This window comes from Salvelinus alpinus, chromosome 9 (assembly GCF_045679555.1).
Source record: "Salvelinus alpinus chromosome 9, SLU_Salpinus.1, whole genome shotgun sequence".
Classification (NCBI taxonomy): Eukaryota; Metazoa; Chordata; class Actinopteri; order Salmoniformes; family Salmonidae; genus Salvelinus; species Salvelinus alpinus.
Genome location: NC_092094.1, coordinates 78,638,108 through 78,664,121, shown reverse-complemented (window position 1 = coordinate 78,664,121; position 26,014 = coordinate 78,638,108). Strand labels below are relative to the sequence as shown.

Here is a 26,014-nt window from a genome sequence, read left to right as displayed (position 1 = left end):
GACGCATCAATGACATGGCAGGAGATGTTTTGAAACAATTTCTTATTTGAATACAAGCCAGTGAATTCTATGCGTTACAGCTAGATGAGTCAACAGACTTGGCGGGCCTGGCACAGCTCCTGTCCGTTATGTTTATGGGGGGTCAATTAAGGAAGACATCCTCTTCTGCAAACCACTTCAAACCAGGACAACATGAGAGGATATTTTTAAAGTACTGGACAGCTTTGTGATAATATGTGTTGGTATCTGTACTGATGGCGCAAAAGCCATGACAGGGAGACATAGTGGAGTGGTAACGCACGTGCAAGCAGTTGCTTCCGACGCCACTTGGGTACACTGCAGCATACACCGAGAGGCTCTTGCTGCCAACGGAATGCCTGACAGCTTGAAATACGTTTTGGACACTACAGTGAACATGGTTAACTTTGTTAAAGCAAGGCCCCTGAACTCTTGTGTATTTTCTGCATTATGCACTGATATGGGCAGCGACCATGTAACGCTTTTACAACATGTGCTGGTTATCAAGGGGCAAAGTATCGACACGTTCTTTTGAATTGAGAGACAAGCTTAAAGTTTTCTTTACTGACCATAATGTTCACTGGTCTGACCGCTTGCATGATGACGAGTTTCTCACACGACTGGCCTATCTGGGTGATGTTTTTTCTCGCCTGAATGATCTGAATCTAGGATTACAGGAACTCTCCGCAACTATATTCAATGTGCGGGACAAAATTGAGGCTATGATTAAGAAGTTGGAGCTCTTTTCTGTCCGCTTTAACAAGGACAACACACAGGTCTTTCCATCATTGTATGATTTTTTTGTGTGCAAATGAACTCAAGCTTACAGACAATGTCAAATGTGATGTAGCGAAGCACCTGAGTGAGCTGGGTGCGCAATTACGCAGGTACTTTCCCGAAACGGACACAAACAACTGCCCTGCCTCCTGTCGACTTAACGATATCTGAACAAGAGAGCCTCATCGAAAGCGGTTCTGTGAAAGCGGTTCTGTGAAGAAAAAAAAATAATTGAAGCCACTACCAGATTTCTGGATAGGGCTGCGCTCAGAGTATTCTGCCTTGGCAAATCGCGCTGTTAAGACACTGATGCCATTTGCAGCCACGTACCTATGTGAGAGTGGATTCTCGGCCCTCACTAGCATGAAAACTAAATACAGGCACAGACTGTGTGTGGAAAATGATTTAAGACTGAGACTCTCTCCAATACAACTCAACAAAAAATCTCACTCATTATTATGTTTAATAAATGTATCATATAGTGTGTGTGTGGCAGGCTTACAATAATGGCAAAAAACAACATTTGAGAGTGCGCTGACCCTGGTGCTAAAGAAGGGTAGGCAGCTGGAGGTTGAATGTTTGAAGGGGTACAGGACTATAAAAAGTGTGGGAACCACTGATCTAGACAGTTTTTGTTATAATGCTGTGGTAGTATTATCATGTGATTGCCTGTGCTTTGTGCAGCCATTGTAGTGGAATAAAAAAGCACATATTGCTTTCTCACACTGTGTCTCTGCTGCAACTTTAGAGGCCCTGAAAAGTTTGTTCTCTCTCCGCTTTTGTTTGAGACAACAAAGAGAAAAAACACATGCTTGAACATAAAATAAATGTGATTTTGAAACATAGTAATGTCCCTCAGATTGGCTCCAATAGTCCGGATGTGGTTGGCAAGACAACCATCTGTAAAACACAGCCATGTCCCTCAGATCCTAGTACCTGATATGTTCTGGAGATATAGACAGGGACAGGAGTTCCTGACCAGATTACTAGTGAATTCTGAGTTCTGCTCTTGGTCGACTTGGTTGAATCGCTGGTGTTATACACAGACACATCTCTGAGATGTTCCAGAGAAGAGGGCTTGGGCTGCATGGGTGGTCGTCATGACACCCAGCCAGCTATGGAGATGTGAGGTGGAGTATGACTTCCCATCAATGCCAACCTCGAGGCCACGACACAATAGACAACAGGCTCTGGGACATTGAGGAGTGAGGACAGTGAAATGACTGTTGTCTGGCCCATAAGGATCAGAGAGTTGTCTGAGCAAAGAGTTCTGTCAATCAGCAGCATGCCCAGGTGTTTTGGAGCCTGTGGCATACCAGGCAAGTCCCCTCAGATCATTCAAATGAATCATCATCATTTCCACCACAATCACCAGCATCATCACCATCATCACCATCATCAGCATCACCATCATCAGCGTCATCATCATCATCACCACAGCCACCATCATCATTATCATTATCACCACATCCACCACCATCAACACCATCATCAGCATCATCATCATCACCCTCATCACCACAGCCACCACCAGCATCATCACCATCATCAGCAACATCACCACAACCACCGCCATCATCATCATTATCACCATCATCCTCATCATCACCACAACCACCACCATCATCAGCATCATCGTCATCACCTCAACCACCGCCATCATCATCATCATCACCACCATCATCACCATCATCGTCATCACTACAACCACTGCCATCATCATCATCACCATCATCACCATCATCAGCATCATCGTCATCACCACAACCACCACCATCATCATCACCATCATCAGCATCATCAGCATCATCGTCATCACCACAACCACCATCATCAGCATCATCATCATCACCATCATCACCACAACCATCAGCATCATCACCATTATCATCTCTCTCTCACTTGCCCAGCTTGTTTCCATCCCATGCAAACACATGTACACATCTCTCTCCCTAGCCTGTCTGAGCCTATGCCAGAGCTGTACTGTGTAGCTGGGAGTGTTATCATTTCGTTAGTCTCCCTCCGTCTCTGCATGTGGTATTTAACAGCACCTTGAGAAGGGTATTACAGTGAGCTCTCTACATGGGGCATCCCATTACCCTCCACTCCCCCACTCCCTCCCTGACACACAACCGTTCAGAAGATCATTTGCATGGCATTTCAACTCAGGGTTTGGGGATGGAAAAACATCTTACGTGTAATAGCATTTCCACTTAAATCCCACCGCTCCGTAGAAAGAGGCAGCAGCAGCGCAGCAGTCCGAAGGCAGTCACGAGGACTGTGGGTCCATGTGTGAGAGAGAGAGTCCCCCGTGGGCTCACAACAGACAGCTATTCAACCTAATTACAGCTGTCATCATTCTATTTACTCAGAGAAAGAGAGGAATAAGCCTTCTATACTGTACGAGTCCACTAAATCAGTTTTATATACCAGTGGGTACAGTGGTTGAGGCTTTGATAGCAACATCATGGGTAATTAACATTGGGATCTTTGCATTTTAAATGTAACTTTTCCCCTCCATTAGAGCTTCCCCTCTTATGTCACTACAGGCACTTTGAATATCAGCGTTGAACCTTCTCACGCCCTGTGTTAGGATGTCTCACCAACTGGAACCCTCCACCATCCCACACCCTCCTAGCCCACTAGCCTCCCTGTCTTCCCCGCTGCTGTGGCTCTGTGACTGGGCTGAGTAAGCAAGCCTGTCTGGCCTGGTGGCAGGGTGTTGGCAGGAGGGTGGCAGGGGGACACTGGGGATGGCAGCTGTAGTGGCAGGGGGTGGCTGGTGTGTCCAACAGCAAGGTGACACGCTGGACAGCACTGCCCCAAGAGCCTCTAACCAGAGTTGACAACACCAGCCCTGCATGGCCCCAGCCCTCTGCTCCGGTCCCAGCTAGCTACAGTCTCTGACCTAGCCCTAGCAGCAACTACAGTCCCAGCCTCTGCCCTACTACCAGTCCCAGCACTACCCTACCACTTTTGTTAGCGCTTGTGAGAAAGCCTCCCCTGCCCAATACAGCCATGCTGGTTCACCCTGCTTCAGGCTTGAGAAAGCAGTTTGAATGTGTGCCTTGCAGTATTGTGTGTGAGGAAGTGTGCGGGTCAGTGCTCTCTCTCTTCCTCTGGTCCACAGACAGGAAGCTATGGTGTGTTACCTGACTCCTCCCTGTCTAGACAGTGTGACCAGAGAAACCTGGCTTGCCCACTCTGCCTGTCCCTTCCCTTCCCAGTAGCAATCATTAATACACATCTGTGCCCAATCAGGGGGGACATCCAGGGGATCAGTGGGAAGCAGGCAAGACCCACTGCTTACTGAATGACAGGGGGATTTCTCCCACTCAGTCAGAGCATGTTAGTCTGGTGGTATGTGCGTGTTTGTACTGTGTGTGTTGCCTCGGCTGTCCCCTCAGTGCCCCTGCCTGTCTGAGTCTGACAGGCTGACAGCCTCAGAGAGGGAGAGAGAGATGCCAACACCCCAGAGGTGAAGGGTCACAAAAGACTGCATCTCTAACGTAGTGTGAAACATCTAGATAGGGGGTCATTACGTGGGGGTCTGGCCATCTCAAAATAAGTGGTTATTATCACCTCAATATTTTCTTATTATTACAATTACATGCTTCAGAAGCACATTAAGTAATACAAGATGCCAACTGGGAGTAGTTGACAGCTATTTGGAGACTCAATGCACAGAGCAATTTGTAGCAGAGAGGCAATAAATTGGATTTGGGCCACTTTGGAATGGGCCCCAGCTAGCTTGTTGGGTATTTGGACGGGTGCTGGCTGGGCTGGCTGTTCGCTGCTGTAAATATCACTGTGGAGAGTGTGGAGGAGTAAGCAGCATCTGGGCTTCTTCACTGTTCATCTGTGGAAGAAGCTGGTCTTATGGGCTCTCAGTCAGATCACTGTTTAGATGTGGTCAACCAGGAGTCTAATCCAAACCGGTCAGTCCTCAAATCGTCCAAATTAATTATATGCTTTTCTGCCCAACGGTTATTGGAGAACTGGCGACTGGCAGGTAATGTAATTATTCACAGTGCTTTCCCCGTTTTTAATTGGCTCTTAGGTTAACAATATGTTGGATGTCACATTGGATTCACCTGTTTGGAAAGCTGTCGCCATGGTTTCCCTGTTTGCAGGACCCCACTGTGTCAAATGGCACACACCTGCGGTGACCTGTGACTGCCTCCTCAGAATAACAGCTCTGCTTATTGGTTGAGACAGCCTCTGACATCATCCAGCTCAGTGGTAGAGAGACCTGTGTGTGCTGGGCTGATGATGCCATGTGACAGACTGAGACAGCCTGGCCGGGCATATCGGTCGGGTGGGCAGCCACGGAGGCATGACGAAAATAGAAGCCTGTGCCACCACAGAGGACTAGTTCACGTTTGTCACCAGGAAATCTGCTTATTGGTGCTCATTTTTGAAGCAATGTTATACATACTGACAATATGCCACAATGCTTTAGTAAACAAATGCTTCAATCACCATGTTCTGCTTTAGTAAACAATTGATCACAAAATACATACCATACTTGTGAAAGAACCACACTAGTTTGGTTCATCTTCAGCTGGTACCATTAAAACAATATTTTCACTATGGCCATTTTAGGAGACACGTGAGAGGTGGCTGTAGTAAGTGTAGGTTAAAGGTCGTGGAGGTAGCTGGGGAGAGATCCTGTGGGGCCTGACTGACTGACGGTGGTGGGTGGATAGACAGACAGACATGTAGCTCGCTACAGCGTGTGGCGTGTGGTCCACGTACCGCATCAGCCACCAGGGGTGTCGGTGGTGGACCTCCCTCAGTGCAGCTGCAGCTGGAGAGATGTGGTCATGTGTGTTGAAGAGGCAGACATCACACACACACACACACACACACATACACACATACACACACGCACGCATACACACACGCACAAATACAGACACGCACACACACACACAACACCTGGACCATCTACCTCCCTCCCGCTCTCTCTCCCTTCACCCTCCTCTTTTATCAGACTATAGTTCAGCAGTTTGTCAGCATTAATAGGGGATTCCCTGGAAAAGATTCAGATGGGGGAATACCCTCAGCCAGTCAGTACCCTCCCTCCCTCCTGCTCCTCCCTCTTCTTTCTCTCCCCACAGGGGATGTGTGTAACAGGAACTCACCCTGAGTACTGGCCCATCATACACATCACATAGAACAGACTGTCTGACCTACACCATCAAGGCACTACTGCTCTGTTTCACAATGTTTTGCATGTGAAGAGCCAATGTCGTGCTTGTTCAAATACACAGAGTATATCAAACATCAGGAACACCTTCCTAATATTGGCTTTCACCCCCGCCATCAGAACAGCCTCGTCGGGGCAGGGGCTCTACAAGAGTTCCACGGGGATGCTGGCCCAACTTGGCACCAAACCGGTGCGCCTGGCACTTACTACCATACCCCGTTCAAAGGCACTTAAATCTTTTGTCTTGCCCATTCACCCTCTGAATGGCACGCATACACACTCCATGTCTCAATTGTCTCAAAAATCCTCCTTTAACCTGTCTCCCCTTCATCTACGCTGATTGAAGTGGATTTAACAGGTGACATCAATAATGGGTCATAGCTTTCACCTGGATTCACCTGGTCAGTCTGTCATGGAAAGATCAGGTGTCCTTAATGTTTTGTACACTGTCTATGACCTACAGTGTAGGTCATAGACAGGGGTTGGACAAAATACATCACAGCATTGAATAAGATTTGCTCATCATTGTACTCACCTACCCTCTCCTCTGTCTCTCTCTGTTCCAGGACCTGTCTGGCTCCATAGACGACCTCCCTACAGGGACGGACGCTGGTCACAGTTCAGCCGTCAGTGCTACAGGCTCCACCAGTAGCCAGGGGGAGCAGAGTAACCCGTCCCAGTCACCCTTCTCACCCCACGCATCACCCCACCTGTCTGGCCGAGGCAGCGGCCCATCGCCCTCTCCTGTTGGCTCCCCCGTGGGCTCTAACCAATCACGCTCCGGCTCTGGCCCAATCTCCCCAGTTAGTGGCCCAACCACAGCACAAGGTAAGCCTACAGGGTTACTAAGGCAAATAATGTCACAAAAAGAATCCCTGAACATCATACTGGTGATTAACCGTCTGTTCAAATATCCTGTTCAGGTATTATGACACCCTGCAGGAAATTGATCAGAATAATGTTCTTTAGAAGTGGCCATTTCAAGCTGACCCATTTAGCTGATCAATGTAGTTTCCTTGGTCCCCTTTCTATTGGAAATCATTTGTCATTTATCTTAATTTTGAAAAACATTTTAGATGCACAGATACAGATGGTTGCTGTTGGCTTCTGTGTTCTTCTGCCAAAATAAGACAATAGCAGATGTCTGTGTGAGGATTCTGGGCTGTGTCCCCCTAGAGGAATAGCAGAGCGTTAGTTTAGATAAACAGTGAGGTAATGAATGGGAGTGTGTCGGACAGGCCTTGGACAGGCCAGAGTGACACAAGGCTATGAGATGTGGACGTGACCCTGTCTGCCTGCCCTCCCCGCCCCTCCTCGTCTAACCACAGCCTCCGCTGCTCTTCCTGATTGAGGCCTGACCGGCACGTCTGCGGCTCTCAGGCCTGTCAATCACGCTGACGAGGCGGGACAAATGCGTGAGCTCCTGAGGCAGGCGGGTTGTTCCGGGCGGACTGAGCTTGTGCAGGAGTGATTGACACTAATGAAAAAGCAGGACAGCCGCTCCCGAGGCGGACGGCAGGAAATGCCGAGAAATCCGGAGTGAGATGGCGAGACGGGAGGTGGATCTCATCGGCGGGACAGGTGTGATTAATACAGCATCAATAAATATTCTCCCATCATGCGAAAACACATCCTCATAGAGACAGGATCTTAGTCTGCTAACAGCTGCTAGGGTTTACCTATTGTAGCTCATAATAATGGCCGGAACGGAGCAAATGGAATGGCATCAAACACCTGGAAACCATGGAAACCATATGTCTGATACCACTGATTCCGCTCCAGTCATTACCACAAGCCTGTTCTCCCCAATTAAGGTCCTACCAACCTCTTGTGGTTTATACTCTCACTTCTAATGAGAAATACCAACACCAGACATAATACTGTGTATGCGAGGGAGAAACACTGAGTACTAATGTTGTTGTGATAGGAAGAATTGATGACTTTCTCCTTACTAGCAGGTCCTAGTTGTGTGATTTCTCTTACCTGCAACCTGCCTCCTCTCTAAACATACCAATAAAAGACATCTGCCTCTGTGCAGAATGTGGCTGACTGGCTGTCCCTAGCCCTTGGTTCATGGGTCACTCTTCCATACCAGTGACCTGGAGGTGCAGAGTAGCATGGTCCAGTCTGTGGAATTGTCACTGGTCAGGTCTGCTCTACTGCACGCCACTGCGCTTTGACCGTGATGTGACCGGGGCTGTGGTTTATCGCCCTCAGACGGCGGCTGTCAGGTCTGCCTCGGTTACCGGGACAATGCACATGTCACATGGTCGAGCGCTCACGGGACACTTGTCACCCCTGACAATGGTCAGAGAGGAGAGCAATTTCACAGTGTCAGCCTTTCATCTGTCTGTCACACACACTATATACACCTTCACACACACTCGCTAACACACACACTGACTGACAGTGCACATGCAGCACACGCCAAATAAATGCACATGCTCGCACAAACACACTTACACGGGCAATATGCATGCACACAGACGCTACACATTCATTTCGCACAGACACACACACTATAATCTCAGTGATAGACAGTACAGACAGAGAGAATGGTGTGTACGTCGCCTTAGAGACAATCACGCCTACAGAAGGACATATTGATCTTGGAGTCGTAGAACGCCTCTGGTTCCCCTGGCTTCACGCTTTTCATTTCTCCTCCTCTCCTCTCCGGCCCTCTCTCTCTCCCCCTGCAGTTTCTCAGTCTCCATGAAGCAAAATAGAATAGACTGTAAAATTATCTTGGGTTTCCTGGCATTTGGATTCTCCTCGAGCCAGGAGGAGGCACACACAGCAAATTGATTTTCCTGTTGCGCTAGATTTGTGACAGTCATAGCAGAAATCACATTGCTCAGCACCAATGTCTCTAAACCAATTCGGAGCACCCCGCATTTTTCGGCTTCGGGGGACGCAAACGGCATTACTCTCATCTGTATGCCAGGCGGAATGGGATGCGCGTTGAGGAAATCCATCAGTCGCTCTGAGCGCACTCAGTACGCTGTGAAGGATGAGGAGAAGGAGAGACTGTGGGGCTTTGCGAGACACCCAGCGTCTCGTCACTGAACAATATCTCTGCACCTCTGTCCACTGCTGGTTATCAAAGCCTCTCTCTCTCACAGTCTCTAGTCAAACATCGCAGTAGGGATGTAACTAGTGATCCCTCATCCCCTCTCTCTATGATTCTGTTCACTTTGATGCTTGTATGTTCTGTTGTTCAGGGGTGGTGACAGACAGTGTGTCCACCCCATTGACAGACAGTCTTAGGGCGACACAGCCTTTCTCCTTGTTGTCTCTCTGATCATCATGGTGATGTAACCCTGTGTGTGTACGGGCCTCAGGGACCAACTGATGAGACTGCCCTTTGACCTCTAAGACTGTACTGTGCAATGCAGGAAATCTAAAACTTGTATTTTAAAAAGGCATTGTAAGAGGTTTACAAAGGCCTCGTAAGTTTGTAATTTTCACTTTGAAATTTAGACTTGATATTCCCTTACGAAAAATGTATCAACCCCTACAAAATGTCCACTATTTTCCTGCTATGGCAAACTATCTCAAATTAACAAACTACATCTGTAGTAGGAGAGTGACATTCTTTTAGGGATATTTGTGTGTGTGTGTGATGATGTTTTTGTCACATACACCAGATACAGGGTCAGCCATAGTAGTACGGCGCCCCTGGAGCAAATGCTGGTTAAGTGCCTTGTTCAAGGACACACCGACAGATTTTTTCACCTTGTCGGCTCGGTTATTCAAACCTGCGACCTTTTGATTACCGGCCCAACGCTCTAACCGCTAGGCTTCCTTCCACCTTAGTAAGTGTGTGGTTGTATATGAAAGCTGCAGTAGATCCACTCACTGTTGTATTACTACTAATGGACATCCTCACTCCCTGATGACCCAACACGGCCACTGCTTGAGCTGCCCGCCGTAGAAAATCAAACGCCTGTCTCCCTTTCTCTTATTCTCCTCCAAGGTCCATCAAGGTCCATCTAGCATTGCCACAGCCCCACTCAATCCCTCTCCTCCCCCAGCCCCCCCCAGCACTCCTTCTCCTCCCCCAGCCCTCCTCCTCCCCCAGCCCTCCTCCTTCCCCAGCCCTCCTCCTCCCCCAGCCCTCCTCTTCCCCCAACCCATCCTCCTCCCCCAGCCCTCCTCCCCCCTAGCCCTCCTCCTCCCCCAGCTCTCCTCCCCCCCTAGCCCTCCTCCTCCCCCAGCTCTCCTCCCCCCTAGCCCTCCTCCTCCCCCAGCTCTCCTCCCACCCTAGCCCTCCTCCTCCCCCAGCTCTCCTCCCCCCTAGCCCTCCTCCTCCCCCAGCCCTCCTCCTCCCCAGCCCTCCTCCTCTCCCCAGCCCTCCTCCTCTCCCCAGCCCTCCTCCTCCCCCAGCCCGCCTCCTCCCCCCTAGCCCTCCTCCTCCCCCAGCTCTCCTCCCCCCTAGCCCTCCTCCTCCCCCAGCCCTCCTCCTCCCCAGCCCTCCTCCTCTCCCCAGCCCTCCTCCTCTCCCCAGCACTCCTCCTCCCCCAGCCCTCTTCCTCCCCCAGCCCTCTTCCTCCCCCAGCCCTCCTCCTCTCCCCAGCCCTCCTCCTCTCCCCAGCCCTCCTCCTCTCCCCAGCCCTCCTCCTCCCCCAGCCCTCCTCCTCTCCCCAGCCCTCCTCCTCTCCCCAGCCCTCCTCCTCCCCCAGCCCTCCTCCTCTCCCCAGCCCTCCTCCTCTCCCCAGCCCTCCTCCTCCCCCAGCCCTCCTCCTCTCCCCAGCCCTCCTCCTCTCCCCAGCCCTCCTCCTCCCCCAGCCCTCCTCCTCTCCCCAGCCCTCCTCCTCCCCCAGCCCGCCTCCTCTCCCCAGCCCTCCTCCTCCCCCAGCCCTCCTCCTCCCCCAGCCCTCCTCCTCTCCCCAGCCCTCCTCCTCTCCCCAGCCCTCCTCTCCCCAGCCCTCCTCCTCTCCCCAGCTCTCCTCCCCCCCAGCCCTCCTCCTCTCCCCAGCCCTCCTCCTCCCCCAGCCCTCCTCCTCTCCCCAGCCCTCCTCCTCTCCCCAGCCCTCCTCCTCCCCCAGCCCTCCTCCTCTCCCCAGCCCTCCTCCTCCCCCAGCCCTCCTCCTCTCCCCAGCCCTCCTCCTCTCCCCAGCCCTCCTCCTCTCCCCAGCTCTCCTCCCCCCTAGCCCTCCTCCTCTCCCCAGCCCTCCTCCTCTCCCCAGCCCTCCTCCTCCCCCAGCCCGCCTCCTCTCCCCAGCCCTCCTCCTCCCCCAGCCCGCCTCCTCCCCCCTAGCCCTCCTCCTCCCCCAGCCCGCCTCCTCCCCCAGCCCTCCTCCTCCCCCAGCCCGCCTCCTCCACTGCCTCATTTTCTTCTAAAGACTTGATTGAAGATTTCTGACGAGCGCTTGGAGAGTAAGCTGTTTATCTGTGCCTGCTTGAAGTGCTTCCAGGGCTAGAGGAGCTTCCGAAAGGTCAGGGCGAGTCACGGCGTGAGAGAGAGAGCGGCTACGGATGGAGGGTGAGGGAGGAGGAAGAGTACAGACCTGTCAGGTCTGGCGTGGGTACCCCCCCACACACACACACCGCCCCTTTCTCCTCCTCTCAGTCTTCCTCCAGTGCTCCACTAGCCAGCCACATTAGCTTTAATCATAACGCATGTAGGCTTAGGATAGGGGGGTGTATCTATTGTAATTTAGATGTTGCAGCAAACACAGCTGGTAGACTGGGTTCTGTGAGGTCTGGAAAGATCAAAAATAAATAATTGAACCAATGGGAGATGCAACTGAGCATCTATGTTGGCTTAATTACTCATAGCAGAGGCGTAGTCCTATTGTGATACAGTACAAGGAAGAAACCAAAAAATGCAGACGCAAAACATTGCTCTAGACATATGCTACGGCTATTAGATGTGAACGTTAGCCCAGGTCGCTTCGTTTTAGTTGGGGTGTGGCGCAGCGTTAGTGAATGTACTTCCAGCGGTAGTTCCAATGGCCAGTCCCTCAGTGTGTGGAGAACTGCCTCTGGCCGTCCCTATGTCCCCTCCTGAGCCAGCACAGCACTGGAGCATACTTCCCACTGAATCCCCCTCTTCCTGTCCTGTGCCTTCTTCTTTCTCCCTCCCTCCTTTCCTCTGTCTCTCCATTTCTCCACACCCCTCTGGACTTAGGGAACTTGGCCTCCTGATGGTTGGTACAGTACAAAGTGAAACTGCTCTAACTGCCGCCCGCTGGATAGCCTGCCTGTTAAAAGGAGAATCAAAATGCTAGCTCGCTGTATTGGCCTTTTAGAGAAATCCCGTTCTGCGCTAAGTGGAACCTGGAGCAGTGTGCACAATTATTTTCCTGCAGCAGGCAGCATGGTACACTGGCTGGCTGTTCTGGCGCTGTTCCCCCCCCTCTGTCTCGCTTTTACCTTGAGCTGCACTTTTCCTCCTCCTTGCCGTACCCCCCCAGCCCAGCTCAGCGCTAGCTTAGTAATGAGGTCCATGGGAGAGCGTTTTCCCGCCCCAGCAATTTCCCCCGTCTCCTACAGGGAGCGGTAACTCACGTTTGCCGGTAGCCCCAGGTTGGAAAATCATTGACTTATGCTCATTGAGACCTAAACCACAATTATTGCCACCCGCTGTTTACGGCTTACAGACCCCAAAGACACACTAGCATTACCTTGCCTGTGTGTGTGTGCGCATGCGTGCGTGTGCGTGCGTGCGCGTGTGTGTGTGTGTGCGTGCGTGTGTGTGTGCGTGTGCGTGTGTGTGTGTGTGTGAGCCTGCAGGGTGTATTCTACCAACCTGAGGGGCTGCTGAACAAGCCCTTCTCCCTCATTCTCCTGTCAGTCCAGTAGCACTCAGTGCTATTAATTAACTTACTCAGAACGGCTTCTGTGTGTGTGTGTGTGTTTTTGTGCGCACCTCCCTTTCATCATCAAATACAGTGCTCAGTGGGTCTGAGCTGACGGTGAATCTGCATGGGATGCGCCACACACTCAGAGGCTTAATATTGGCAACCCTGAAAAACAGAGAGGAATATGGCCACTAGTACCCATGTGTGTCTTTGAACTCAGTTCAGTGGCATTTGTGTTTGAAACTCTTCAAAAAAAATCTTCAAAGAAGAAACCCCTGTCTTCAAAGGGCCTTGCATCGCCCTAACAATCCTTGCCGAGGAATATTTGAAAGTTTATTGGGTTTTAGTGGTAGCATTATCTAAAAACGCATGACCTCCAAGGCTTTTGGCCTTTCACTTTCTATCGTGGGACAAGTTGTTCTTGTTAAACATTTCAAAATGGAAATTACAGTAATTTTTTATTTTACTCCTGAACCACTTCAAAGACACTTGGCTCTCATTTGTAGATATCTTCCTTTCCTTCCTCTTCACAAGTAGTGGTGGGTTTTCCAACAAGCAGTTATTTCCTCTCTAACTTCTGTAGTGATGCAGCATACTGTACCCATATACTCTTAGTTCACCCACGAACTTCGTTACGCTTTAAATTTACACTGTGTGTGTACATGTGCGTGCGTGTACATGTGCGCGCGTATACGTGTGTGTTCCCGTGGATGCTCCTGACCTGTGAGTAACAGCTAGGTCCTAGGTGAGAGCGATAGTGAGGTGTAAATTGCTCCTGATGCTGTTTGAGAGAGAAGGGGAGAAGGAGAGGGATAGCAAGCCAGCCATTGTGCTCCGCCTGATTGACAGAACTTTTAATTGTGTTCTGGAGCACCTGTGGATGCCCCCCCCCCCCAACACATTCCCTTTCCTTGTGCCAGTAACAATACAGAATCACTCCTGTTGTGGAAAAAGCCTCCAACAGTCACGTCTTTCAAGCTACCCTCCACATGCTATAGTCACTTTCGGTTAGCACAAGCAGACATGTGAACAAACACCCTAATGTTGCCAGTCATTGGTAATAAAGATGCTGTGTTTGAGAGGCAGAGGGATGGGGGATTAAGGTAAAGCCTGCTGACATTTAAACCTGCTTCTCTCTGCAACGGAGGCAGCGCTGAGGCAGGAGGCTGAGGAGAAAAGCCTCCTGATCGTTGAATTATTAATCAGACTCAGTCTTACACGTGCTGCCAGGCCTTCTGGACTGTCTGTTTGTTTTATTCTCAGATGATTATTCAATGGAGCTCATTAAAAATGAAGGTGGAGGAGAGGAGAAGAGAAGAGAGGAAAGGAGAAGAGAGGAGATGGAATGAGAGGAAAGGAGAGGTGAAGAGAGGAGAAGAAAGGAAAGGAGAAGAGAGAAAAGGAGAGGAGAGGAAAGGAAAGGAGAGGAGAAGAGAGGAAAGGAGAGGAGAAGACAGGAAAGGAGAGGAGAAAAGGAGAGGAGAAGAGAGGAAAGGAGAGGAAGTGATTTCTGGTACTGAATTCCATTCGTCTTGCCCTTTTTTCCTTTCTATCCTTTTCCTCACATCTTCTACTTATCTCCCTACTGAACTCTCCCCTCCTTCTCCCTCTTTCCTCTCACCTCTTGTCATTTTCCTCCCCTCCATAGGCTGTTGTCTCCCCCCCCCTCCTCTCTCTCTCTCTCTCTCTCTCTCTCTCTCTCTCTCTCTCTCTCTCTCTCTCTCTCTCTCTCTCTCTCTCTCTCTCTCTCTCTCTCTCTCTCTCTCTCTCTCTCTCTCTCTCTCTCTCTCTCTCTCTCTCTCTCTCTCTCTCTCTCTCTCTCTACATAGGCATGTGGAGAGTGCACTGGAGGATAGAGGGTGCTACTCACTATGCATGCCCTCACCCCCACTGCCATCCCACAGATACACACACCACCCTCCCAACCGCTCAAACATGATGTGACAATTGTAGCCCATTGTAGCCCCCTCACCGACTGCAGCAGGCCTGCCTGGCTGGGAGAGGATATGGGCACGAGGGGAAAGGTGACCTTGCAGAGGGGGTGTTGTCACGGGTCACTGGGACTGTAAACGTCTCTAACGTGCCCCCGGTGCGACAACCAAAAATCCCTCCTCCGAAAACATGTGCTGATTGTGGTTAGCCACACAAGGGCTGAGCCTGTCCACCCTGCTTTTCCCCATATTCCCCTAGCCCTCTGAGGACCGGGGACATGACTCTTCATGCCCCTCCTCTTAGTTTACCCCACGTCTTCCTCTGGCTGGCTGGTGTGTGTTCTGAGGCTTCCAGCTGCTGGTGTGGTGGAGGCTGAAGAGAGTGATGTCCTTTTGTTATTGTAGTGTTAGTGCTGCATTGAGGCTTCTCCTCCCCGGAACAGGGTGACACACTCGCTAATCGAATATTCTCTCTTCCAAGAGTTGCTGCTGGAGCAACTTGTGGTGGTGTGTGTGTGTGTGTGTGTGTGTGTGTGTGTGTGTGTGTGTGTGTGTGTGTGTGTGTGTGTGTGTGTGTGTGTGTGTGTGTGTGTGTGTGTGTGTGTGTGTGTGTGTGTGTGTGTGTGTGTGTGTGTGTGTGTGTGTGTGTGTTTCTGTATCTCTGTGTATGTAAGTGTTAATGTGTGTATGTGTGGGCAGGCGGGTGGATGGAAATGTTGTTTATGCAGTTTATGCAAAGTAATTACGTTGACTTAATTGGGTTTGTTTACGTGGAGTGTGTGCCACCTCCAGTCATGTATTTACCGCTGTACACAGTGACCATCTCATCTGTGCTCTATGTATCTCTCTCTCTCTTCACACGTACAGCACAGAGAACAGTGCGGTCTCTACATAGGGCGTCATGTACATTGAACAAAAATATAAACATATTTTTATATTAAAATATACAAATGTAAATGTAAAGTGTTGGTGCCATTTTTCAAGGTCACAGAAATGTTCCATACTCACAAAAAGCTTATTTCTCAAAAATGTTGTGCACATATTTGTTTACATCGGTTGTTGGTGAACATTTCTTCTTTGCCAAGATAATCCATCCACCTGAGAGGTGTGGCATATCAAGAAGCTGATTAAACAGCGTGATCATTACACAGGTGCACCTTGTGCTGTGGACAATAAAAGGCCACTCTAAAATGTGCAGTTTTGTCACACAACACAATGCAACAGAAGTTGAGGGAGCGTGTAATTGGCATGCTGACTGCAGGAATGTCCACCAGAGCGGTTGCCAGAGAATGAAATGTTAATTTCTCTACCATAAGCCACCTCCAACATGAGAATTTGGCAGTACATCTAACCGGCCTCACAACCGCAGACCACGTGTATGGCGTTGTGTTGGCCAGTGCCCCGTGGTGGCTGTGGGGTTATGGTATGGGCAGGCATAAGCTACGGACAATGGACACAATTGCATTTTATCGATGGCAATTAGAATGCACAGAGATACCGTGAAGAGATCCTGAGGCCCATTGTCGTGCCCTTCATCTCCATGTCTCAAGGATCTGTACACAATTCCTGCAATCCTGAATATGTCCTAATTCTTCCATGCCCTGTATACTCACCAGACATGTCATCCATTGAGCACGTTTGGGATGTTCTGGATCGACGTGTACGACAGCATGTTCCAGTTCCCGCCAATATCCAGCGACTTCGCACAGCCAATGAAGAGGAGTGGGACAACATTCCACAGGCCACAATCAACAGCCTGATCAACTCTATGTGAAGGAGATGGGTCGCGCTGCATGAGGCAAATGGTGGTCACACCAGATACTGACTGGTTTTCTGATCCACGCTCCTACCTTTAAAAAAAATGTATTTCCAGTCATGTGAAATCCATAGATTAGGGCCTTATGAATGTCTTTCAATTGACTGATTTCCTTATATGAGCTGTACCTTAGTAAAATCTTTGAAATTGTTGCATGTTGTGTTTATAATTTTATTCAGTGTAAATATACTTTCATTTGCTATTTATTTTTTGGTTCTGTTTAAAGGAGAGCCACACATTCCCCATATTTTGGAACAAAATGTTGTTGTCGTGAATGATTTCCTTTTTTCTCCATTGGTTCGAGCCTTTAGTAGCAGAGGGAGGTGAGGGAGGTGTACCTGTTTACCTTCCTCTGGGTTAAATCAATCCACAAACGTCCATCTTCCGTTCCCCTAATCAGCCCCACTGGTCTGTAATGGATTTCTAAATCACAAGAGGAGCATCAGGGATCAATACACCTCAATGGCTTTGTTTATATGAGGATTACCCTAATTACATTGCTTCCATAAGAGATCCACACAGTGATGACTGGTTCTATGTTGCACTGTACTAAGAGACATTTTCATAGGCACACATGCTCATTTGCTATGTTATGTGGGCCTGTCTATGATCTTTTTATAAATCCGGGACAAAGCCTTTTTAATTGAATAACCTCGAAGGAGGATGAAATGTGGATAGAGGAGAATAGAATTAGACAGAGACTGAATCCTTTACCTGTGTGTCCTTCTATAACAGAACATGTCATTTCAGGGCAAAATGTATGTTTTGAGAATAATTATCTGTTTTTGACTCATCTCACCTTGGGCTTTGTGAAAGGATGATGAATCCATTTCAGCCAAAACGTGTCTTTGTTATTAGATTAAAATGAAGGTAACTGTCACAGATGATACAGTACAGCAGCTCAGCCTGTGCTTTCCGTCAGTTTACTGAGTGGTGTTACCCTAAAACATGTCCCCTCTCTTTTTGTGCTGATAATATGTGTCTCACTGCATTCTGTCCTCCTGTGTTTCTTTACAGGGTCCCAGATGCCCCCCCAGATCCCCGTCAACATGTCGGATGTCCCTCACTCCCCCTTGACGCAGTCCCCCATGCCTCAGGAGAGGGGTAAGTCTGACCACAAAGTGTGTGCGTGTGTGTACATGCATATGTGTGTGTTTGTGTGTGTGTGCTTGCTTGCATGTTTGTGTGTTCTAGTGTATTGTGTGTGCGGTAATTGCAGATTAGCCCTAGGTTAGTGCCCACCTGTGTGTTGAGCAGAGTTGTGGATCTGGGCTGAGTGGAGCAGTAGCGGAGGGGTCTGAGGACAGAGAGTTAAGCCTCTTACAGCCCTGGCTATGATAGTGAGAAGGCATTAGCCTCCCTCTCAGTGACACTGGCATTGTTCCCCAACACTCTCTGGGAACTGGCAGACAAAGGCAGGACGTGACATCATGGCCAGAGGTACAGGGTGTTCTATAGCTGGGCTGTTAGCAGGTACAGGGGTTGGGATTGTGTACTGGGAGGTGTACACAGACACACATACACACACCTTAGAGGGGGTCAAACGTAACGATGTTCCCGCGATGCATGTTCTGATCCAGTGAATGATGTATAATAGACCGATGGCTCAGTGGGTACAGAACAAACACCTCACCAGCGGGTTCCCAGGGAGGGGCTGGTGGAGAGGTGATGTATTACTGGATGAGAGGTCAGCTCAGGTCATGGGAACCATTCTTTGTTAAACCTTAACTGTTACTGTCTGGAAATCACTAAACCCTATGTTCTGGGAGTTAGGGAGTTTTTGAAGTGGATTCACTTCCGACTTCCTGAGTTGATTCTCATATGCAATGCTAGTTATTGCCATGATAACAGAGGCTGACTACATACTGTGAATTACATACAATGAATGGTCCCTGATTGAGGCTTCCTCTCACAACGGCCAATATTGTATTGAGTTCAGGGGAAAAGTTAATCTCTTGAATGAAGCAAATGACACTCAATAATAGTGATTACAACTATAGAAGTAGCCCCGTGTAAAACAACATTGTCCCTGTTGGTTTGTGTAAAGGAGGTAGGATGACTATAGCATTAACATGGAGTATTATGCTCCTCTACAACTCACCAAGGACCAGTTAACATCTGAGAGAGAGAGAGAGAGAGAGAGAGAGAGAGAGAGAGAGAGAGAGAGAGAGAGAGAGAGAGAGAGAGAGAGAGAGAGAGAGAGAGAGAGAGAGAGAGAGAGAGAGAGAGAGAGAGAGAGAGAGAGAGAGAGAGAGAGAGAGAGAGAGAGAGAGAGAGAGCTGTTACATAAAACATAAAATAAACATAAATGTAATGCTCGGCTCTGGCTTCACGTGACCCTGGAAGCACAGTGGTTAACATACTGTAATGCTTTTTTAGAATATATGAGTAAATCCCATGGTGCAAGTGGCTGCTCCTAAGAGCTGCTCTCATTTCCATGAATACTGTTGAATGTACTTTCTCACTCCCTCTCTCCCTCTCTCCCTCTCTCCCGTTGCTGCCAGTTGTTGTTGTCCAGCTAAGCTCTACTCTCTTTGCCTGCCTGCCTGCCTGCCTGCCTGCCTGCCTGCCTGCCTGCCTGCCTGCCTGCCTGCCTGGGGGAGGGAGGGAGGGAGGGAGGGAGGGAGGGAGGGAGGGAGGGAGGGAGGGAGAAATCCTTGAATGCGTTATTTGCTTTTAGCAACTGTCTGCACAATGTTCCTCTCTCCATCCCTTTTCCAAACAATTTACACAGTGTTTTTCAGAATCCATTACAATAATGGAAGCAAAACATTAGAATAATGTCCCCCTTAAACCCATGCTCGTCTAAGCACTTTCAGGCCTCCCCTCTTGCTCTCTCTTCCTCCCTCCCTCTCTCTCACAGCCTCATCACATGCTCTCTCGCTCTCTCAGCAGAATAGGCCGATATGGAGGAAGACAAATACTCTTGCCATCTACGGCCTGCTTTTAACAACCCTACTCAGTAAAGAGCTGGACTATAGAGCTGTATAGCCTCTGTGTGTGTGTGTGTGTGTGTGTGTGTGTGTGTGTGTGTGTGTGTGTGTGTGTGTGTGTGTGTGTGTGTGTGTGTGTGTGTGTGTGTGTGTGTGTGTGTGTGTGTGTGTGCGTGCGTGCGTGCGTGCGTGCGTGCGTGAGCCAAGCCGAGCCCAGCCGATCCATTTAAAGCTGATCCAGGATATTAGAGAAGGCCTCTATCTCTTCTGATTGGCTGCAGCGCTAGCGACCTTTACCATTCGAGGCAGATTGGAGACCTTTTCTGTGGCTTCGCTCTCAGGTTTAGACTGTAATGAAATGGCTTTCAGTGATAATAGTGAATCCCTGTGAGGATCACTTCAAATGTCAATTTGAATGGTGGAGGGAAGCTGAGCTGAGAGCCTTTTCCATGAATTGAGAACTCACGGTTCCTGGAACAGCTTAGAATTACACAGCAGTCATGGTTAAATCGCTGTCTTATTCCCCAAGTGCAATTTCTGCACACGTACACACACACACACACCGTTTTCTCAGCCGACAAGGTGAAACATCTTTTGATGTGCCCTTGAGCAAGGCACTTAACCTAATTGCTCTAGGGTTGCCGTTGACCCCATTCTCTGAGTTGGAGTATACAACACAAAAACACACATGCTTACAGTATAATACACACGTGTACATGTGTGAAAACGGGACCAATATAAGCACGCACCAAACTATTGTGATTATTATAATGACACAAACACACACAAAAGCAGAAAGCCCAGTCGATTTTGTGCGTGTGTGTGTGTATCGGTTGTTCCCCTGGCCTCCATGTCACCCAGTCCTATCAATGTACAGTGTATCAGTATATACGGCCTTACACACAATGCCCTGCCAGCTTGCCATACTAACAATCTGATGACTATCTTCGAGTAACAAGATCTAAAGACATTATAGAGGATTATAGTATTGTCAGGATCACCCCTCGGCACCCAATCACAGCGTCAGAGGGAGGTTAGGAGAGAACAGATGCGTCAAGTCACCTGTTTCGCCCTGCATAAAGAGTGGATCTTTAACTCTTTGCCGAAAGGAGGTTTGTTTGTGTGTGTGTCTTTATGTGTGTCGACATAGGCTGCAATACTCTTAAGCACAGTCCGTTGTCAGTGCTGTCTCTCTGTGTGTTCCAGGCTTTATGTCCAACATGCAGAGAAACCAGTCTGGCTCCCAGTTTGCACCACCACTACCTCAGTCGGGGCCTTCCATGTCCCCTCACCCCTCTCCTGGTCCTGGTCCTGGAGGACAAATGTACCCAGGGATGGGGCCCAGGCCCTACCTCCAGGGTGGCTCCAGTGGCCCCTACGGACCCCAGGGATCCCAGGCAAACCAGTATGGACCCCAAGGTAGGAGTACTATAGCTGTTGTGTCATTATACTTACCTTTACACTATGTATGCAGTGGATTCGGCTATTTCAGTCACACCTGTTCGTGACAGGTGTATAAAATCGAGCACACAGCCATGCAACCTCCATAGACAAACACTGGCAGTGGAATGGCCTTACTGAAGAGCTCAGTGACTTTTAACATGGCACCGTCATAGGATGCCACCTTTACATCAAGTCATTTCATCAAATGTCTGCCCTGCTAGAGCTGCTCGGGTCAACTAAGTGCTATAATTGTGAAGTGGAAACGTCTAGGAGCAACAACGGCTCAGCCGCAAAGTTGTAGGCCACACAAGCTCACAGAACTGGACTGCCGAGTGCTGAGGCGCGAAGCGTGTAACATTGTCTGTCCTCGGTTGCAACACGCACTAACGAGTTCCAAACTGCCTCTGGAAGCAACGTCAGCACAAGAACTGTTTGTCGGGAGCTTCATGAAATGGGTTTCCATGGCCGAGCAGCCACACACAAGCCTAAGATCACCATGCGCAATGCCAAGCGTCAGCTGAAGTGGTGTAACGCTCACCGCCATTGGACTGAATCCTGCTTCACCATTTGGCAACCCGACGGCCGCATCTGTGTTTGGCAGATGCCAGAAGAACGCTACCTGCCCGAATGCACAGTGCTAACTGTAAAGCTTGGTGGAGGAGGTATAATGGTCTGGTGCTGTTTTTCATGGTACAGGCGAGGCTCTTTAGTTCTAGTGAAGGGAAATCTTAACGCTACATTTGTGGCAACAGTTTGGGAAAGGCCCTTTCCTGTTTCAGCATGACAATGCCCCCGTGAACAAAGCGAGGCCCATACAGAAATGGTTTGTCAAGATCGGTGTGGCCTGCACAGAGCACTGACCTCAACCCGTCGAACACCTTTGGGATGAATTGGAACGCTGACTGCGAGCCAGGCCTAATCGCCCAATTTCACTAATGCTCTTGTGGCTGAATGGAAGCAAGTCTCCGCAGCAAAGTTCCAACATCTAGTGGAAAGCCTTCCCAGAAGAGTGGAGGCTGTTATAGCAGGGGGGGGGGGGGGCAACTCCATATTAATTGCTATGATTTTGGAATGAGATGTTCGACGAGCAGGTGTCCACATACCTTTGGTCTTGTAGTGTATATAACAGGACAGTTAGTAACTCTGGTATACAGTAAGAGTATGAACGGGTCATGGCGCATGAGTAAGAATCCCTCTAATGGATCCACTTACTGAGGAATGGCTTTAGTATTTCCATATTCAACCAGCACTACTTGGCAGCCACTTAAGACATTTTATTCTCTTGTATTCAAGAGGAAATGTTGTGAACCTTGACATATATGTCACCTCTCTACACAGTGTTTTAAGGAAACAGTAGGATGGACCTGGTTCTTCCTCTCTTTCTCTTTCTCCCCTCTATGGGATTAAGCCATTTGTCAGAATATTCATGAAGCACTTGAACTCTAGACGCTACCCATGCCTATATCATTATTGGATTAAAGACAGATTGACGTGGCAGACCCGGCTGATAAAACATGTTTTCTGAGCTCAGTGATAACTGCCCACCAACGTCATTAAAGCCAATGAGGAGGTCAGTTTGATGTTATCATATTTTGACCTGTGGTAGACTTGTGGGAAACAGTAGAGAGGATACTTCTAGTCTGAGAGGGCATTTCAATCAGACCCACATTGCAGTATTCGTACCATAGTCTTTCCCCCTTGGTCAAATAAAATCACAGAATGGTTTGAAAAAGGAGTCATAAACTGTAAGGGCTGTTGTCCTCCTCTTCCTCAGATGAGGAGAGGAGAGAAGGATCAGTGGACCAATACGCAGCATTAGGGAAATATGCCATCTCTTTATTTGACACGACGGCACACGAGACAATCACCCACAAACAAACAGTGAGAACACCCTACCTAAATATGACTCTTAATTAGAGGAAAACGCAAACCACCTGCCTCTAATTAAGAGCCATACCAGGCAACCCAAAACCAACATAGAAACAGAAAACATAGACTGCCCACCCAAAACACATGCCCTGACCTAAACACATACAAAAACAACATAAAACAGGTCAGGACCGTTACAGAACCCCCCCCTCAAGGTGCGAACGCCGGGCGCACCAGCACAAAGTCCAGGGGAGGGTCTGGGTGGGCAGTTGACCACGGTGGTGGCTCCGGCTCTGGACGCTGTCCCCACACCACCATAGTCACTCCCCGCTTCTGTCTTCCCCTCCCAATGACCACCCTAAAACTAACATCCCCTAAATGAACGGCCAGCACCGGGAGAAGGGGCAGCACCGGGACAAGGGGCAGCACCGGGACAAGGGGCAGCACCGGGACAAGGGGCAGCACCGGGACAAGGGGCAGCACCGGGACAAGGGGCAGCACCGGGACAAGGGGCAGCACCGGGACAAGGGGCAGCACCGGGATAAGGGGCAGCACCGGGATAAGGGGCAGCACCGGGATAAGGGGCAGCACCGGGATAAGGGGCAGCACCGGGACAAGGGGCAGCACCGGGACAAGGGGCAGCACCGGGATAAGGGGCAGCACCGGGATAAGGGGCAGCACCGGGACAAGGGGCAGCACCGGGATAAGGGGCAGCACCGGGATAAGGGGCAGCACCGGGACAAGGGGCAGGTCCCGGCTGAGGGACTCTGGCAGATCCCGGCTGAGGGACTCTGGCAGATCCCGGCTGAGGGACTCTGGCAGATCCCGGCTGAGGGACTCTGGCAGATCCCGGCTGAGGGACTCTGGCAGATCCCGGCTGAGGGACTCTGGCAGGTCCCGGCTGAGGGACTCTGGCAGGTCCCGGCTGAGGGACTCTGGCAGGTCCCGGCTGAGGGACTCTGGCAGGTCCCGGCTGAGGGACTCTGGCAGGTCCCGGCTGAGGGACTCTGGCAGGTCCCGGCTGGACGGCTCTGGCAGGTCCCGGCTGGACGGCTCTGGCAGGTCCCGGCTGGACGGCTCTGGCAGGTCCCGGCTGGACGGCTCTGGCAGGTCCCGGCTGGACGGCTCTGGCAGGTCCCGGCTGGACGGCTCTGGCAGGTCCTGGCTGGACGGCTCTGGCAGGTCCTGACTGGACGGCTCTGGCAGGTCATAGCAGGACGGCTCTGGCAGGTCATGGCAGGACGGCTCTGGCAGGTCATGGCAGGACGGCTCTGGCAGGTCATGGCAGGACGGCTCTGGCAGGTCATGGCAGGACGGCTCTGGCTGGTCATGGCAGGACGGCTCTGGCTGATCATGGCAGGACGGCTCTGGCTGGTCATGGCAGGACGGCTCTGTAGGGAGGAGAAGGAGAGACAGCCTGGTGCGTGGTCTAGGCACTGGCTGCGCTGGAGAGGAGGAAACAGCTGGAGAGAGAACCCGGAGAGACAGCCTGGTACGGGGGGCTGCCACCGGAGGACTGGTACATGGAGGTGGCACCGGGTATACCGGACCGTGAAGGAGGACACGTGCTCTTGAGCACCGAGCCTGCCCAACCTTACCAGGCTGAATGGTGCCCGTAGCCCTGCCAGTGCGGCGAGGTGGAATAGCCCGCACTGGGCTATGCAGGCGAACCGGGGACACCACCTGTAAGGCTGGTGCCATGTACGCCGGCCCGAGGAGACGTACTGGAAACCAGATACGTTGGGCCGGCTTCATGGCACTCGGCTCGATGCCCAACCTAGCCCTCCCAGTGCGGCAAGGTGGAATAGCCCGCACTGGGCTAAGCACGCGTACTGGGGACACCGTGCGCTTTACCGCATAACACGGTGTCTTACCAGTACGACGCCTTCTACCTCCACGGTAAGCACGGGGAGTTGGCTCGGGTATCCTACCCGGCTTTGCCACACTCCTCGTGTGCCCCCCCCCCAAGAAATTTTTGGGTCTGACTCACGGGCTCCCAACCGCGTCGACGCGCTGCCTCCTCATACCAGCGCCTCTCAGCCTTCGCTGCTTCCAACTCCTCCTTGGGACGGCGATATTCCCCTGGCTGAGCCCAAGGTCCTCTACCATCCAGGATCTCCTCCCAAGTCCAGGAGTCCTTGTTGCTCTGTTGAGCATTCCCTTGCCGCTTGGTCTTAGCGTGGTGGGTGATTCTGTAAGGGCTGTTGTCCTCCTCTTCCTCAGATGAGGAGAGGAGAGAAGGATCAGTGGACCAATACGCAGCATTAGGGAAATATGCCATCTCTTTATTTGACACGACGGCACACGAAAACAAAACACTTACAAAATTACAAAACAAGAAAACGACGTAGACGAAAACCTGAACATGAACTTACATAACTAAAACGTAAAACTCACGGACAGGAACAGACTACATCAAAACGAACGAACAACCAAACAGTCCCGTATGGTACATACATCGACGACACAGGAGACAATCACCCACAAACAAACAGTGAGAACACCCTACCTAAATATGACTCTTAATTAGAGGAAAACGCAAACCACCTGCCTCTAATTAAGAGCCATACCAGGCAACCCAAAACCAACATAGAAACAGAAAACATAGACTGCCCACCCAAAACACATGCCCTGACCTAAACACATACAAAAACAACATAAAACAGGTCAGGACCGTTACATAAACTGTGTTGGAATACTCATACTAACCCCACTAACCGTACTATTTGTGACATAAATTGAGTATATAGTATGCTTATTGGTCATAGTATGGATATACTGTAGTTAGTATGCCAAATGTTCCCGGATGTTGTACTACATTCGCTAAAATACGAAGTATACAAGCAGTGGACACTATTTCCGTGCTTTTAGGCTACAGAATACAATTCTTCCAAAAATGTGCGTTGCTTCACATCATTTTCAGATTTAAAGAAAATGGCGGAAAGTATGCTGCTGATGTAACGGGTGCTTTCCTCCTCTTCGTCTGAAGAGGAGGAGTAGGGATTGGACCAAAGCGCAGCGTTGTTATATGACATACTGATTTATTTAAATGATAGACGAAACACGAAAACTCTTTAACAAACTACAAAACAAATAAACGACGTAGACTGACCTAAAACATGAGAACTTACAAATACACGAAGAACGCACGAACAGGTACAGACTACAAACAAACGCTACAGTCCCGTGTGGTACGAACATACATACAG

At 50.0% G+C, this 26,014-nt stretch overlaps 1 protein-coding gene across 3 annotated transcripts in view; it reads left to right on the top strand.

The window, feature by feature from the left end:
* LOC139530681 (AT-rich interactive domain-containing protein 1B-like) overlaps positions 1 to 26,014 on the top strand; it is a 216,679-nt gene that overhangs the window by 133,728 nt on the left and 56,937 nt on the right. For all 3 annotated transcript variants that reach the window (XM_071327300.1, XM_071327301.1, XM_071327299.1), the window contains exons 5-7: positions 6,574 to 6,835; positions 17,578 to 17,664; positions 20,700 to 20,912. In XM_071327300.1, the coding sequence (XP_071183401.1) occupies positions 6,574 to 6,835; positions 17,578 to 17,664; positions 20,700 to 20,912 (562 nt within the window). The remainder of the gene's footprint in view (positions 1 to 6,573; positions 6,836 to 17,577; positions 17,665 to 20,699; positions 20,913 to 26,014) is intronic.